The sequence below is a fragment of the Panthera tigris genome, chromosome B2 (assembly GCF_018350195.1).
Source record: "Panthera tigris isolate Pti1 chromosome B2, P.tigris_Pti1_mat1.1, whole genome shotgun sequence".
Classification (NCBI taxonomy): domain Eukaryota; kingdom Metazoa; phylum Chordata; class Mammalia; order Carnivora; family Felidae; genus Panthera; species Panthera tigris.
Window position 1 is genome coordinate 29,785,891 of NC_056664.1, and position 16,942 is coordinate 29,802,832.

The following is a 16,942-nucleotide window of genomic DNA, read 5'->3' on the forward strand; positions in this document are numbered from 1 at the left end:
TGGAACGATTGGTCAGCGGAGAGGATCTCTGTCTTCTGGATGAGCCTCAGCACAGCCAGTCCGTGGCAGCTCCCACAAAAAGTGCCCCCACCTCACCATCAGTGCCGCCTCTACTTTTCCCCCAGGGCTGCTCCTCCCTCCCTTTTTCTGCTCAGCTCCCCCCTCCCACAGCGTTTCCCCTGCACAGCACAGCACAGCACAGCACAGAGTTACAGTCCTGTCTTCAGAATCATTGTACTTAGGCTCTATGGGGCCTTTTCTCCAACCAAATAGAAATCTATGTGAGACTGTGCTTTAAAACTCCATGAATTTGGATGGGAGCCAGCACCAGCATCACTAGAACTAAGGGCAGGGAGAGGGGGCAGAGAGGCAGAGAAGGTAGAAACTAACTGAAGTTGAAAGAGGATGAGAAACTCCCAGATTCCTCTCTGTCTACCTCAGGATGTAAAGAATATCCAGAAGACAACTCTAGAGGGAGGAGATGGATGAATCTGAAAATTCATCTCTCCAAACCACAGAGACTCCTGTGTACAGGGGCCACCTAGGCCTGTGGGAACGACAGCCCAAAGGACTCCTGGTGCTGTAACCACTGGGATCACCCGGGAAGAATGAGACAGGGACTCAGACACAAGAGCAAGAACAGGCCTGATGCTCCACAGAAACAAAGAAGAAAATACACCCAAAAGATGGGGCTGAGGTCATGACCCAGGATGGAGCCTGGGCTGACCCAGTCACAGGAAGCTCTTGCTTCACAAGGTCCTGGTGACAGATGACGTCCATGTCCCTGTAGTCATGGTCCTGGTGAGACAAGGTTCCACAGAAGGGACAAGGACAAGGAGCAGAGACATGACCCAGCTGAGGAGTGAGCACGTCACACTAATTATGCACTGAGCACCGACTGGACCCAGGCCCCGTCCCCGCTCGGCTCCTCCAGCCCTCTCCTGTCCGCACCTGCAACAGACACGGCACAGGAAACATGCGGGTTCTGGAAGGTTCTCAGTGCTTTCATTTATTTTCTGTTCCAACCATACAAATCCTCTCTTTTATTACCTCATCATGCCCACATACCAAGAATTACAAAACACAAATTCATATCTGGATTCTCATTTTCAATAGGAAAGTACTCAGTCCAACATGAAAAAAAGACGGGGATGGAGATGGTCCACCCCTCCTCGGCTGGAACAGGAAAGCAGGTCAGAAAGGGAACACGAATCAGTACGGGGAGGGGTCATGGTGGGCAGGGGGGGCCAGTCTCCTGTGTCCTCACAATATGCTAATAGGAACGCAGACACATTCTGACACCATCTGCAGGAAGTCAGGGGATCTCGATGGCACCAAGTGGAGTGTGAACAGATCCTGTATCGCTCAGTCCCTGAGGGGCAGCAGGTCTCACACTGTGAAAAAATTAATCATGAACAGATTTAGATCAGTCACATAAGTGCCACATTCTCAACAGCCCCCCACATGTCAACATGTCCCTAGTTCCCCCACCCCTCCCCACTTCAGGCCCTCCGGAGTCTTACCTTTAGGAGCCATTAGAGACGAATCAGAGCCCTGGGTACTGTCATTGCCTGGGGTAGAACAAACAGGATGTGATCAGAGCCACAGGAGTTGAGACTAAAGGAGCAGCTATGGGGGGGTGGGGGGAGTGAGCTCCCCATTGGGGTCCTGTCTACACTATCCCAGGGTTTCAAGGATCACCCCCTCCATACTTACATGCAGCATGAGAGTAGCTCGGTCCTTTTTCTGCTGTGGGAAGAAAATATGTTACAAACCTAGGACAGCTGGGCCATGGGATCCTAGAGCAACCTCTTAGTCCTGGTCCACAATGAAGTTTCCAGAATTCTGACTGAAGACCCAGGACAGGCTCAGGAAACATGAAAAAAGAGGTGTGGGGGAGCACAGGACCGCCTGACTTTCTGGAGGTCTGTCCTGAGCAGGGACCTTCCTCTCTGTCCTGTCACTGCTGGGAATCAGGTCCCCGTCACCAGAATTACCAAGTGAAAATCTGTTCTTCATTTTCACAAGTGCTTTGCTACAGAGTGATTGTTAGTAACGGCTCCAGAGTGGGCAGGTCCATGTGTGTGGATGGAACCTCCCAGGAACCAGGCAGGACAATGTGCTACCTAGGAAACCCCCCAGCGGGACAAGAGAACTCAGATCTCCCCACTCTGTTCCTACCTGAGAACTTCTTCCTCCAGATCACAGCTCCAACCACCACAGTGACTACAAGGATAGCCACACCAGCCATGATGCCCAGGATGGGGATGGAGGGCTGAGAGGATGGCTCTGGAAAAGGAAGGAAGGTGAGGGGCTCAGACCTCTGGCTTCAGTCTTGACTTTGTGAAATTCTCCAGAAGGGCCCTGCTTTCCCTGACACGGGGCTCTACCCCAAACCCTCCTTACCCCATCTCAAGGTGATGGGCTCGGGCAGCCCCTCGTGCTGCACATGGCACGTGTATCTCTGCTCCTCTCCAGAAGGCACCACCACAGCCGCCCACTTCTGGAAGGTTCCATCTCCTGCAGGCCTGGTCTCCACAAGCTCTGTGTCCTGGGTGTGGTCCTCCCCATCACGCTGCCAGGTCAGGGTGATCTCCGCAGGGTAGAAGCCCAGGGCCCAGCACCTCAGGGTCACCTCATGGTCAGAGATCCGGTGGCGGGTCACGTGTGTTTTGGGAGATTCTGAGGAAGAAGAATCAGAGAATCCACACTGTGGTTTAGCTTTATGGGCCGCTGAAACTGCATCCACCTGACCATCCTGAGGTGGACAGGACAACTGGTCTGGATGGAAGAAGCACAAAACCCAGACAGCAGTCTAGCCTTTGGGATCTCCTGATCCTTGTTATGTTCTGGAATCTGGGAGAGAAGCCCGGGTAGGAAGCTGCAGGTCTAAGGGAGGAACACACTTTGGTCCTGACTGTGGTGGAGGGTGAATGACTCAGCAAACGCAGACTCAGATCTCCAAACATGTTCTCAGATGGAGAACAAGGCCTTGAGAGGGAAGGTCATGGTTCATAAGGTGGCTGCCAGGGTCAAAGGGAACTGCTGATGGGTTATTTCAGGGATGGGCTCAACCTGAGTCCCTGCTGGGGAGAGTGGATTCTTGTCTGTCCTTGAGAGAAAAGCTCCCTCTAGGTGAGTCACTCTCTAGCAGGAATATGAACAAGGAGGCAGATGTCCCTCTTCCCACCCGGGGAGGAGAGCTGTTCTGAAACGGAGTCCAAAATTTTCCCTTCCTTGTGGGAAGCCAGCCCCGGTGAAGGGGAGATCGGGGAGGCCCCGCAGCCCCTGTACCTGCACGCAGCAGCGTCTCCTTCCCCATCTCCAGGTACCTGCGGAGCCCCGCCAAGCACGTGTCCTCCAGGTACTTCCTATAGCGCGCCGCCTCACCGGCCACCTCCCACTTGCGGCGTGTGATCTGCGCCGCGGTGTCCGCCGCGGTCCAGGAGCGCAGGTCCTCGTTCAGGGCGATGTAATCCGCGCCGTCGTAGGCCAACTGACTGTACCCGCGGAGGAGGCGTCCGTCAGGCCCGATGTCACAGCCATGCATTCTCTGGATGCTGTGTGACCCTGTCCCCGCCCCGCCCCCAGAGCAGCAGTGATTAAGGTGAAAGCGAAAGCTAAACCACCTAAAAGCTCCCGCGGGCTCTTCCCCGGTCGGGGGACTTGGGAGTCTCGCGGCTTCGAGGCTGCGCTCAGACACCGAGACTCGGGGCGACCCCGGCCCGTCCGTGGGGATGGGGTCGTGCCCTGGACCCGGGCCCGCGTCGCTCACCGGACTCGCTCTGGTTGTAGTAGCGGAGGGCGGTCTGCAGGTTCGGTCGGGCAATCTCTGCGTGCACCTTGGCGATCCGCGTCTCCCGGTCCCAATACTCTGGCCCCACCTGCTCCATCCATGGCGCCCGCGGCTCCATCCTCGGATTTGGGGCGTCGGTGTCGAACCGCACGAACTGCGTGTCGTCCACGTAGCCCACGGCGATGAAGCGGGGTTCCCCGAGGCCGGGCCGGGACATCGCGGTGTGGAAATACCTCAAGGAGTGGGAGCCTGCGGGCGCGGAGGGGCTGAGACCCCTCCCGACCCTCCTCCCCGCGAGGGGCCCGGGTCCCAGGGGGAGTCGGCCGGGAGGGCAGGGGGAGGAGGACCAGAGTAGGGGAGAGCAGGACGGAGTCCGGGAGGGACGGGGGAGGGGAGCCCGGGGGGAGGCCCGGGTGGAGGTCTGGGTCCGGGCGGTGGACAGTCGGCTTCCCCGGGGGTTCCGCTTCCCCGCCGGGCGGTTTCTTCGCTCCTGCCCCTCAGAGTCCCTTTCCTCCCGAACCCGTACTCACCTGCCCAGGTCTGGGTCACGGCCAGGGCCCCCGACAGCAGCAGGAGGAGCGTTCGGGGCATAACAACCCGCATCCTCGGGGTCTGGGGAGAATGTGAGTCGCAGCTGGAACCGGAGGCGAGCGCAGAGACTATACCCCGGAACCGCGGTGCACTGGATTGGCTTCTTGGTAAACCCATCGCCAATAGGAGTACAAACCGAGGCCGCATCATCAGTATCCAGGCAAAAAGACCTGACACACGTTGTGGCAGGGAGGTGAAACCAGGGCAGATGGGAACTCCCCACACTGGGCTTCCCAGAACGCGACACCGCCTTGGGGCCTGAGACCCTGAGAGGCAGGCCCAGGGACCTGGGGCTTTGCCCCTAGCCCTCACCTACTGCACAGAGGGCTCCTTGTCACGCTGTCTCCCTGAGTCGTGGCCCAGGAGCTGTGTGAGTCATTGATTCTCCAATAGTTTGTTCTCAGGATATCTACACAGTCTTACAAATTAGCGAGGATCCCAGGGATAAGTTTGTGTCTGTGGGCTATACCTATCAATATTTACCATAGTAGGAATAAAACAGGTTTAAATATTTTTAAATTCATTTGCAATCATATGAAAACTGAAATATGGTTTTTATTAAAAATAACAATTTTCCCAAATAAAAGGGGCAGTGAGAACACTGGTTTTGTTTCATTTTCCACTTTGCAAGTCTCTTTCTTGTCTGTCTCGTTAGTAGACCACTAGATGTTAAGATTTGCTTCTGCATCTGTTGTGTTGTTTTGGTTGAAGTATATGAAAAAAATTTACATCCTTGACCATAGGAGAATAGTATGTATCATAACCTTTTCAGATAATTATGGATGTTCATCTTTGATATTATATTAAAACTACACAAGTTGTACCTCCTCTGAGGTTATTTGCAAACTGGATCTTGAAACAGCATCATTGACTGTCTCCTGTGTTACATTCAATCCATAGGCCCATCTACATATGGAATAGATGCTGTACTAATGCATGATTGTTGCATTAGTGGCTCATGTCCCACAGGAGAATAATATGGCCCAGTGGTGGCATCAGCCAGCTTCTAACCACACTGAGGCCCAGCTGTCATTGTCAGATCAGTTCCTGATGTGCGGGCTGCTGTTTCTTCTGTCTTCAATTCCATATTTTAAAATAGCTATATTTTAAAAATAATTGGTGTTTTTGGGAGCCTGGGTGGCTCAGTTGGTTAAGTGTCTGACTCTTGATCTCATGGTTTATGAGATGGAGCCCTGTGTCAGGCTCTGCATTGACAGGGTGGAGTCTGCTTGGGATTCTGTCTCTGCCTCTCCCCTGCTCATACTCACTCTATCCTTCTCTGTCTCATTATAAATAAATAAACTTAAAAAAAATTTTAATATATATTTTTTAAGGTTTATTTATTTTTGAGACAGAGAGAGACAGAGCATGAACGGAGGAGGGTCAGAGAGAGAGGGAGACACAGAATCCGAAACAGGCTCCAGGCTCTGAGCTGTCAGCACAGAGCCCGATGTGGGGCTCGAACTCACGGACTGCGAGATCATGACCTGAGCTGAAGTCGGACGCTTAACTGATTGAGCCACCCAGCTGCCCCAATAAATAAATAAACTTTTAAAACCATCTGGAAGGACTTTTAAATTCTTAAATATCCCAATATACATTGGCCCTGTTAGGGTTCTTAAGTGTTTATTTCTTCTTGTATCACTCCCTGAGGAGAAGCATTCTGTCAGCTTATCGATTGTGTAACTTATTCACACTAAACCTAGATTTAGGGTAGATCTTAGGTTTAATGTTTTATAAGGAGGAATATTGGTCATGGTCATTCCAGACCCTACTTCCAATATTTATCCTTTTGTCATGGAGTACCTCATTCCTGGCTCCTAACATGTCTGCCAAATTTGGTTACTGTTCTCTGTATCTCCTCAGAGGCCCATCTACTCAGGAAAATCAGAACCAGAGGAGAGAAAAGAAAGGTAAGTTATACTGAGAGCAAAAAAGAAGGAATCATGTAGTGGAGAATAAGAGGGAATTAGTGGGATTCGTGTAGAGGGTGTATTTCCTGATCTCCCACTCTGGCACATTGTCTCTCTCCTCTACACACACACACCCGTGGGCCCACATCCCCCTACTCTCCACACACAGGCAGAGATTTTTGTGAAGTCTGTGCAGTGTTACATGGCCCTGGCCCAGCTCCTGGTGGAGCAGAACTTCCCAGCCATTGCCATCCACTGTGGGACATCCTGGGAAGAGAGGTGAGTCAGAGATGGAAAGATGTTTTGTGTCCTTGGGATGACATGAGACCCCCGAGAGAAAGGACTGTAAACATTTTTCTAATTTTCATTCTGACAAAGATTTCTTGGTGTCCATAGTTTAAAGACCTTTCATGATGAATTCTTGTGGCCACCAACCTATTTGGCCGAGGCATGGACATTGAGCAGGTAAACACTGCCATCAACTGCCACCTGCCTGAGGAATCCCACACCTACCTGGATCAGGTAAGCTGCACACCCACACAGGCATCCCAGTGTCCCCTCCCACCCCCTGATTTCCTATGTCTTCGTACATTACATCCTCGTCCCTCCTTTTGGGTGTCTTCCTACTTTGGGGTCTTCCAGTGCTACCCTCTGTCTCCTTCCAGGAGGCCTGAGCAGGCCAGTTCGCCCAAGGGCTTGGCCATCACATTTGTGTCAAGTGAAAACAATGCCAATATCCTCAGTGAGGTACAGGGTCACATTGAGGTCAGTCGTGGTGAGCTGCCTGATGAGATGGACATTTCCTCCTCCCGTGAGTATTGATCTCATGAAACTGGTTCCTCCAAGTCTTCAGAGTCTCCTCATTCCTCAGTGACTTTGTCTTGAAACAAAGTGCAGGCAGTGGTGCCTGATGCCTAATGGGTGCCTGACAAGTTTATGCCCTGATCTTGATGCCATGTTGGGATGTTTTGTTTATTTCTATGTGGGATCTCTTTCCTCTCTCGTCCAATTTTCTTTTTTGCACCTCAGTCTTTCCCCTGACCCCACACCCCACATGAACATCTGCATGTATAGGGGTCTGTGTTTCTGCCGGTCTCACTTAGCCTTCCCATGCCTTATTGTAACTGTGCATCTGTTCTCTGCAGTTGCAGCCATGGGAGAGGACGCACCCATTCGAAGAGCCTGATGGAGGTCTCACACCCACGAACCATGAGATCATGCATGACCTGAGCTGAAATCAAGAGTCAGATGCCCACCCGACTGACCCACCCAGGCACTTCTAGAGTTTATTCTTCCTAATTAATTTCTTTTTAAAGATATTTTAAATTTGAATATAGTTGACACACAAGATTACATTAGTTTTGGGTGTACAACCCAGTGACTCAGCTTCTGTATACATTTTCTTTTTTTGAGAGAGAAGCAGCCAGAGCAGGGAAGAGAGGTAGAGGGAGAGAGAGAGAGACAGAGAGAGAGAGAGAGAGAGAGAGAGACAGAGAGAGAATCTCAAGCCGGTTCAGTCCCGTGGGGCTTGATTCCATGACCTGGGATCATGACTGGAGAAACTACAGAGCCACCCAGGGGCCCTTCACTTTCTGTCTACACCATGCTGTGCTCACCAGAGTGTAGCTGCCATCTGTCACCACACAATGATGTTATAGTCTCACTGACGATATTCCCTGTGCTGTGCCTTTTATTCCTATGACCTGTTCCCTTCCATAACTGGAGCCTGTGTCTCCCACTCCCCTCATCCACTGTGCCCATCCTCCCAACCCCTTCCCTCTGGCAGTCATCAGTTTGTTCTCTGTATTTATAGGTCTGATTCTGCTGTTTGTTTCTTTACTCATTTGTTTTGTTTTTTTTAGATTACACATATGAGTGAAATCATATGGTACTTGTCTATCTCAGTCTGATTCATTTCACTTAGCAGACATACTGCCCTGTTTGTCCATCCATGTTGTCACAAGTGGCAGTACATATTTATATGTATGTGTACATACCACACATCTTCCTTATCCATTTGTCTATGGGTGGACACAGGTTCTATCAGTATGGCTTCTGAAAAAAAAACCCTCACACTCTTAACATCATCTGGGATGAGGGCGCCCCCTGGTGTCTGGGTCCCTGTCCAGGTGCTGGAGCTGAAGGAGACCCTAGGGAAGGCCTGGCTGAGGAGGAGAAAGGCAGCTGGGTCTTCTCTCCTTAGTCCTGTGGCCGCACATGGGGTGGAAGGTAAGGGGACACCCCCTCCCTCACCCCACTGCTCTGCTCTCAGGTGGATTCTGACTGAGAAGCCTGAGTGGGGTCTGGACTGTAAGTCAGGTGGAGATGTCTGAGCAGAAGCCTGGGCGTCAGTGGGAAGAGGAAGAAGCTTCTGAGCAGCCCTGGACTCCACAGGGGTCAGGCTCAGGGGTGAGGCAGGATTGCAGGAGAAGAGAGCTCAGGAGCCGGTGCCATTGCTGAGGTTTCTGTGTCCCTGTGCACCTCCTCCAGCCCCTTGATGGAAATAACAGGGAAAATCTCTCAGACCTTCCTTTGCTTGTGTACTCTCTGTCTTTCAAATAAATAAACTAAAAAAAAAAAAAAAAGAATTGGTGTTTTCATTTTCTTTGAGTACATACTCAAGAGTGCAATTATTGGATTATATGACAAGTCACTATGTTGTAAACCTGAAAGGAATGGAAGAGTGTGTGTAAGCTGCACTCAAATAATAAGAAAAGAAAAAAGAAAAAGATAATTATAAATATTAGAGAACAATTTGGAAAGGAAGACACAAAATGTCACACACTATATTGATAATAAGTAAATACAAACAAAAATGAGAATGTGGAATAAAAAATGGGAATAAACCTTGGTATCTTCAACTTGGCAAAGATGAAAGTAGGTTAGTTATGAGAGTGTCCAGCAGAGGGTGGGGAAAATATACCATCATAAAGAGCAATGGGAGTGAATACTAGTTTAAATTTCCTAAAGAGTTCTTCTGAAATGTGTCTCCACAATTTAAATATGCTTATACTATGACATGGACATTCTCTTTGAGGGCTTTATCCTTTTTTAAAAAAATGTTTATTTATTCTGAGAAAAGGTGAGAGAGAGTGGATGCAGAAGTAGGGAGAGGGGCAGAGAAAGAGGAGAAAGAGAATCCCAAGCAGCCCCACACCAGGCTGGACCTCAGGAATCCAGAGATCACGACCTGAGCTGAAATCAAGAGTCTGATGTTTAACAGAGTGAGCTACCCAGGTGCCCCTCCTTTAGGAGTTTATCATAAGGAGATAATCATATATGTTGTCAAAAGTATATTTTCCTGGGAGTGCCTGGATGGCTCAGTTGGTTAAGTGTCCAGTCCTAGCTCAGGTCATGATCTCACGGTTGGTGAGTTCGAGCCCCGCATGGGCTCTGTGCTGAGAGTCAGAGCCTGGAGCATACATTGGATTCTGTGTCTCCCTCTCTCTGTCTCTCTCTATCCTGCTCCTGCTCGTTCTCTATCTCTTTGTCTCTCTCACTCTCTCCCTCCCTCTAAAAAATAAATAAACATTAAAAAATTTTTCAAAATATATTTCAGGGATGTTTCTTGAATTGTGGTTTATAAAAACAGAGAAAGGAACTTATCTAAGTCTTATAGTCAATATGATAATGGGAAGTATAAATAGTAGAATATCACCATGTGATGTACACAGAAGATAAAAGATAATCATCAAAGCAAACCCATGGGGCATCCCAGAGGGGACGCCTTTGCACAGAGAGGGAAAGGGAGACTCAGAGAGGATAAGGAGGTACTGGAACCAGAATTCAACCCACAAAGTTTGCAGAGGCCTTGATGACTGTCTTTCCTTGGTTCCCTGTCCATTAGGAGGTGGGTATGACTGTTTACTCCATGCAAATGGATGGTTGCAATGTTCCAGAATGTTCTGCGATGGGAGGCTGGTAGGCTTAGAGTCTAGGAGGACGTTACAAGGCAGTGTGATTTACCTGCTCAAATCAAACTAAAGCCCATCATCCTGTGTACATCATACATCTCGAGGCTTCCAGTGGCTCAATGTCACCTGACTCCAGATGTAAGATGAAGAACAAGCGTGAGCCCCTAGTGACACAACACTGGCACTGTCCTGTGGGAGGTGGGCATTAGCAGAAATGACAGAGACAAACGTAAGTCACTCCTGAGATGAATGCTGCATGGAGAAAGTTCAGGATGTCTTGAGGAGAGATCACAGGAGATCTAGAGACCTAACAGGTCCCTTACTACTATAATCAATCATGTCTACAGAATGTAAGAGGCATATGGCATACGGAACAGAATCTGAACCACACACACTGGTGAACAACCTTAGAACAATAAAGAGCTCTTGGGAGTTAAAACGATGACTCTAGAAATGAATAATTTAGTCGGTAAAGTGGATGATTACAGTTGTACTTCCCTGAAGTAGTACAGTCGGAAGGTAAAGGCAAGAGGAGAGAAGACCTGTTTGGTTCTTAAAATTTGTTTCCAAAAATTTAAGAATATTTCTCAGAGTTGACAGGGAGCAACGCATATGTTGAAAGTCCTACCCAAGTTCTTAACTAGAGTGGATGACAAGAGACCCACACGAAGACACGTCACAATGAAATGTCAGGAGGAGGGTAGAGGAGCAGACACCTCGGAAACTCCAGACACAACAACACAGAACTGGCAGCTGGGAGACATGACCCACGGTCCCCAAATCCCGAGGACAACTGTGTCCAGGACAGAGTCTCTATCCCATCACCGTGGGAATCAGGGTGAGGGTAGCCCAAAAGCACATCAGATGTTTAGAGTGTCAGTGTCTACTTTCCACATTCCCTCCATGGGATACCACTAGGCAAAGGGGAAAATGACAGAGAAAACCAAAAGAAGGGAGCACGTGGGTTCCAGGCAACAGGGGGCCAGAAGGAGAGAGTCAGAGGGCACCCAGGCTGAGCTGAGGGGGTCCGGCTGTTGGCCCTGCCCCAGGTGTGCAGGCATCCCGTCCACATGGGAAAGGACTGAGGGTTGTTGGACAGGCGTCTGCACAGACATGAGGTGGAACAGTGGATGGGTTTGAATAGATTCATGAAGATTTACCCAGGAGGAGCTTGGGAAGGATTTAAATGAGAACAACAGACACTAAGCAAATGAAGGATAAGATATGTATTTATTTCGGGAAAATAATAAGTTGAATCAGGAAAGGTAAAGTAATCATAGTCTACTAAATGCTCAGTTGTGAGTAGCACTTTACGGTCATACAAATGCAAACAGTGCACATTGAGCTAATCAAAGTTATAAAATAATTATACGGGGCATATGGGAGAGTGTGAAAGAGCAAATTCAGTAAAGATGATGCATAAACCTGAAAACCAGAGAATGGGTGCAAGAAGCAGGCTATTTAGAGGCACAGAAGCAATAATCAGAGAATCAGCTGAAAGAACTAGTGTGGGTGATCTCTGAGATTCAGGAAAGGGGGACATAGAAGATTGGGGATCTGACTTGACCTCAAGCACTGCAGAAGTATTAGACTTTTTAAAACTCTGTGTCTATACATTTGCTAAAGACAACATGGTGGGTGACAAATGGAGTCAGGAAAGTTATGCGCGGAGGCCATAGAGGTGGGGCAGGAGTTGTGAGAGTCATGGAAACAAGTGTTGGATTTTTATGGGAGGATTTTGTTTGGATTTCTTTAGTTGTGTTTCATGTTTTTGCATAGGAGTCAGGACAGCATGTTTGTATGGGGAACGGCTGAGACAGCAGAGAGGGGGAAATGGATGATGCAGGTGCCCAAATGGAGGCGCAGCCTGAAACAGGAGGGGCACCTCCACCATCACTTAGTAGGTGAGGACACAGGTGCCGATGTGGGGGAGGGGAGGGAGGACTGTGCAGTTCTCATTTGAGTCCTTCTTTCAGAGTGAGAAACAAAGGAGCTCATCGTCTCAGGAAGGGGGGCAGGGAGGGGTGCAGGAGACTGAAGAGGGGGGAGGAAGTGCAAAGCAGCCCTTTCAGGAAGGGGACAGTGAGCTGACTGGGGAAATGGCATCTGGAGAGAGCAGGGCTAGGGCCCCTGAGCTCTGTGCTCATCACCTTAGAGAGAGAGAGTTCCAGCACCAGGAGCATCTATAATAGACTAGGAGACAACGCAACAAAATAGCTCAGGTGGGAGAATTACCATCCTTTTTACTTTGTCATCATTAGCCTTTCTCATTTTATAATTTTTCTACAGGGAATATACATTACATCATATATATTGTACACCATACATACACATCCTAATCAGTTTATACATGTTTCTTTACACTTTAAAGAGGAAGGAGATGGTAGGAAAGTCAGCACCTCAGGCCACAGAGCTGGAAAGGCCGAGCCTGCCTGTCCGTGCCCTGGGTAGGGGACTCACAGAGACTTTGCTCCATTTCTCAGAACCCTGTTGTATAGGGGGTTATGGGAGGTAGGGTGGGGGCAAGCAGGGTCTTTTTCTTCCTTTAGGGGTGTTCTCCTTTATTCTTTTATTACTATCTTGTCAGTTTTAATGCTTACTAGATGATGGTTTTTATATGTTACATGGCATTTTAAGCTATTCTCATAGGAGGACCTGTCCATACAATCAAGCCCACCTGCTTCAGAAATGGAAATTCAAAGGCGAAATACTTCAGTGAAAAGATGATTGGTCCTAAAGTAGAAGATCAGAACCTGAGTCTTAATTAATGGTCTGAGGATAATCTGCCAAGTGTTAAGGATTTAAACTAGTTTATTTTTTGAAAACATCACTCCAGCACATACGAGAGAATACAGTAGATAATCACAATCACAAACATCCAAAAATAAAGAAGTCACATGGTAACCCCTCTTCCGCCATCACCCAAGTTCTCTACCCAAAATCCATCACAGTGAGCCATTTCTCCTTTCTCCTGCCCCCCAAAACACATCTGTGCATATGTGTCCACTGTTAGATCAGTGAAAAAGCTCAGGCCAGAGACTGGGAGAAGATATTTGCAAATCACATATCTGATAAAGGACTTGTTTTAGAATACCCATAAAACTCTTAAAAAGCAACAATAAGAAAAAAGTCATTAAAAAAATGAGCAAAAGCCTGAGCAGACAGCTCACCAAGAAGATATACTCATGGTGAATAAGCACTTGGGAAGGTGCTCATAGCAGGTGTCATTAGGGAAATGCAAAGGGAACAACAGTAATCTGCCCTCACACTCCCCTCAGAATGGTGGGAATCCAAACACTGATAATATTGAGTGCTGACCAGGACTTGGAGGACAGAAGGCCTCAATCAGTTGAAAGAGCAGACCTAGGCCGGCTGACTCCATTTTGTTCTGTGTCGTCCATCTTGTTCTGTGTCTCCATCTTGTTCTGTGTCCTCCATCTTGAGTGACTATGTCCCGGACATGGCCCTCTTTCCGGAAAACTGCAGAAAGAAATTCCCGCTCAAACCTCAGACCACGCCTCTGCCCCTTGAGTAACTTCCCGTTCAAACCACACCCAGCAACCTGCACAACAGGACTCTGACCCTTCCCCAGCGAATCGGCTAAGGCCACGACCATTACCCCACCAACTGCCCCTAGATTCTTATAAAACATTTGTGCTTTTGAAACTCACTCTCTCTCTCTGATATCTCACCTCTGTGTTGGTGCAGGTAGGGGATTGAGCTCGAGCTAGCTCAAATAAAGGCTCTTTGCTTTTGCATCGGACTCGGCTCCCTGGTGGTCTTTGGGGATCACGAATTCTGGGTATAACACAGTAATGGCAGGAATACAAAATAGCACAGTCACTGTGGGAGTCAGCAGTTTCTTATAAAACCATACATAGACTAGACTAAGCATGCAAGGTACTAATCCCTCTCTCAGGTGGTTACCCAACTCATTAGAAAACTCATGTCTGCACAACAACTTTCATGCACATTTGCATAGTGGGACAGCCCTTAACTGTGGGCTGTACATCCTGACTTCCTTCCAAAGACTACTTTATGGAAAGGGACAAAGCATAAAAAGGAACTTCACAGGGAGAATCTGGGTAAGACGACCTTAGCCAGTGGGTGAAGGGTAACTTCATCAGTGATGACCAAGTGATCACTGTATGCTCTTGATATGTTGGGTTGAGAACGACCTGTCCAGTTGTGGTCTTCCCAACCCCATAGCCTCAGGCAGCCTAATTCACAATGAGAGATAGTCTATAATGTACCAGGAAGTTCTCCTCAAACATCAAAAAAAAAAAAAAAAAAAAAGTAAAGTCTGAGAAATGGTGACATCCAGAGGAGCCTGAAGGAAACATGATTGGGACTTAACTCAGTATGGAATCTTGGGTGGGATCTTGGAAGAGAAAACAAACCAATAAAACAAATCCTGTGTGGAGTTCAGTAGTAGGAATCATGAGTATTGCATCATCATCTGTGGTAAATGCATGAGGTTGAGGGTGGTGTTCACAGAGCAACCGAGTGTGGGGCAAACAGGGACTCTGCGCTAACTTTGTAATTCTCTGTAAATCTCAAACTATTCTAAAATAAAACAGTTTCTTTTTTACAGTAGCCCTCAGACAAGTACTAGGTCCAGGAGGAAAAACTGTCTACTTTTCAGTTTTCCTGGGGTTGTTCAAGGGCCTGGAGAGAGGGGTTGTGGGGAGGACAGAGGGAAACTACAGACACAGGACAGGGCTCAAGGATCTCCTCTCCTCTGCTCCCTGCCCCACCCCTGCACCTGCCGCCAGGGCTGCTAATAAGACACCTTCATCCCCCCTTTCCCTCCCTGCTCAGCCTCAGGTCAGCCCAGTCCTCTCTCCTGGCGGTGCAGAACCGGAGAGTGGCAGTGGCCCCGTGTGGCCACAGGAATGATGACAGAAAACCTGAGTGCCCTTTGGGCTTCTCCCCAGGGGCCTAATGGGACCTTGACCCTGGAGTCCCTGTCACTTGTTTCTGCTGCTGCTTCCAGGGCTACAGGATCCTCCTCCAGGGAACCAAGTATGGATTGTCCATTCCTAAGATGTGGTCGAAGAAGGGGAGAAGGAGGAGGCGGAGCTCTGCTGAGTAATGACCTGAATCTGGGGAGGCTCCTGGAGAAGTGACCAGAGGTAGGAAATAGTGACATTAGGGGATGGAGGCCAACAAGAGTGCAGGAGGAGGAACCAGGACCAGAGGTCAGCGGAAGGGTCATCGTAGAGGACCCTTGGGGGAGGAGGAGTTCTGTCTTGAAGAGGCACAGGGGCATCCGGGTGGGGCCCTGGTGGATGTCTCTGTTTTGCACCTGATGGTCATTACACAGGAGTTAGCTCTGTAATTGGTCAGGAAACTGTACTTAAGTTTAGGCATTTTTCCATACTTACAGTATGAATAGTTCAAACATCCCGGAATGAAGGGGAAAGAAGAGAGAGGGAAGGTGGTTAAGGGGCTCCCTTTCTTCCAGAGCAAGACCCCCTTTTTCTGGGGAGGCAAGGAGAGTCAAGGAACTGAGAGGAGGGGCAGCAAGGTCTGTGTACCCTGAAGGGACCAGGTTCTAATTCTGGAGTTTCCAGATCCCACTCCCTGGGCTAAGATTTCACAGCCACCTGCCATTCACACCTGTGTCACAGCCCCTGTCACCTGGAGACATTTTCTATTTGTGAAGATGGGGAACCACTGCTCCAGGAGGACAAGCCCCAGGGCCTCCGACAGGGAGGTGTGCAGCAGCTGGAGCTTGGAGACAGGACGTGTGATGGAGGCTGGACGCTGCAGAGGCTACAAGGAGATGAGCCAAGAGTTAGGCCCAGGCTTCTCCCTAACATTTTCCCCCAGGACCCAAATGTGTCCCATCCCCGCTCCTCAGGCCTGCAGGACCCAGGCGTCTCAACACCATGCCCAAGATAGACATGGGGAGGAAGCTCCTGTGTGTGTGGGGGGGGGCAGGGGGGTCAGACCCCACAGTTGGAACCTGGAGGGTGGCCCCCTACCCCCCAGGACCCTGGTGTGCTGCCTCTTCTACCCCTTGGTGCACCCTCAAAACAGGGACCTGCTGTCTGGGTCCCTCAGGCCTGGTTTCTCTCCCTGCAATCTCTGAAGTCACAACCTCTGTTTCTGTTGCATCTATAGACCTCACATTGTCATTTCTGTACATTGTCACTCAGGTACAGAGAATTCTAACATCCCTGTGATTGCTTCTCTAAGCCATGACAACCCAGGGAGGTTGACGTGTGTTCTAATTTCCAATTATTTGTGGATTTCCCAGAGATCCTCATGTTACAGATTTCTAATTTAATGTCACTGCAGTTACAGAGTGTACTCTATAATTTCCCTGCCTTCACATTTATTTAAGGTCAGTCTGTGATCTATTTTGGCTCATGGAATGGTTGAAGTCCTCTAATCCTTACCTGTTCTATTAACGAGAGAAGAGTATTGATCTCTAAATATAATAGTTAATTTCTCCATTTCTTTACATTTCTTCCACTTTATGTCACCTGTTTAAGAGCTCTGTACTGAGGGTCTTCTCCATTCATTACTTTGTCTTGCTGTGATGCTGACCTCTTATTCTTATAGAACATCCTTATCTGTGTCTAGCAATGCTCCCTCCCTGTGTGACAGCCTATTTTGCTTCAGATTAATGCAACAGTTCAGACTTCTTATGCTTTTTATTCCCATGGGATATTCATTCCTTTGCCCTTTAAGTTTTAACTTATTTTTGGTTTTGTAGT

General features: G+C 48.8%; 1 protein-coding gene and 1 long non-coding RNA gene across 6 annotated transcripts; one reads left to right on the plus strand and one right to left on the minus strand.

The window, feature by feature from the left end:
* Positions 1–1,012: 1,012 nt before the first annotated feature.
* Positions 1,013–4,410, minus strand: LOC102958279 (class I histocompatibility antigen, Gogo-B*0101 alpha chain-like). 3 transcript variants are annotated; one of them, XM_015541290.2, is made up of 8 exons: positions 4,327–4,410; positions 3,776–4,045; positions 3,295–3,570; positions 2,407–2,682; positions 2,182–2,289; positions 1,717–1,746; positions 1,524–1,571; positions 1,013–1,394 (listed from the first exon to the last, which is right to left on the minus strand). In XM_015541290.2, exons 1-8 carry the CDS (start codon positions 4,397–4,399, stop codon positions 1,390–1,392), a joined length of 1,086 nt encoding a protein of 361 aa, XP_015396776.2. In that variant the 5' UTR covers positions 4,400–4,410; the 3' UTR covers positions 1,013–1,389. The 3 variants fall into 3 exon arrangements, with proteins under 3 accessions (XP_015396776.2, XP_007090633.2, XP_042841868.1); XM_007090571.3 differs by having other exon boundaries at positions 1,717–1,749; XM_042985934.1 differs by lacking the exon at positions 1,717–1,746.
* LOC102957919 lies at positions 4,052–7,567 on the plus strand. 3 transcript variants are annotated; one of them, XR_006217557.1, is made up of 5 exons: positions 4,052–4,757; positions 6,254–6,300; positions 6,470–6,822; positions 6,966–7,111; positions 7,446–7,567. It is a non-coding gene; the product is annotated as an uncharacterized LOC102957919 (long non-coding RNA). The 3 variants fall into 3 exon arrangements; XR_006217558.1 differs by having other exon boundaries at positions 6,697–6,822; XR_006217556.1 differs by lacking the exon at positions 4,052–4,757 and having other exon boundaries at positions 5,939–6,300; positions 6,697–6,822.
* The last annotated feature ends 9,375 nt before the right edge of the window (positions 7,568–16,942 follow it).

Bases quoted from the DNA above. Each gene is read 5' to 3' on its own strand.
- LOC102958279 (XM_007090571.3), bottom strand. From the start codon at position 4,399: ATGCGGGTTGTTATGCCCCGAACGCTCCTCCTGCTGCTGTCGGGGGCC. The intron at 4,046-4,326 runs GTGAGTACGGGT...CCGCGCCCGCAG, and splicing joins CGTGACCCAGACCTGGGCAG to GCTCCCACTCCTTGAGGTAT. The intron at 3,571-3,775 runs GTGAGCGACGCG...GGGCGGGGACAG, and splicing joins CTACAACCAGAGCGAGTCCG to GGTCACACAGCATCCAGAGA.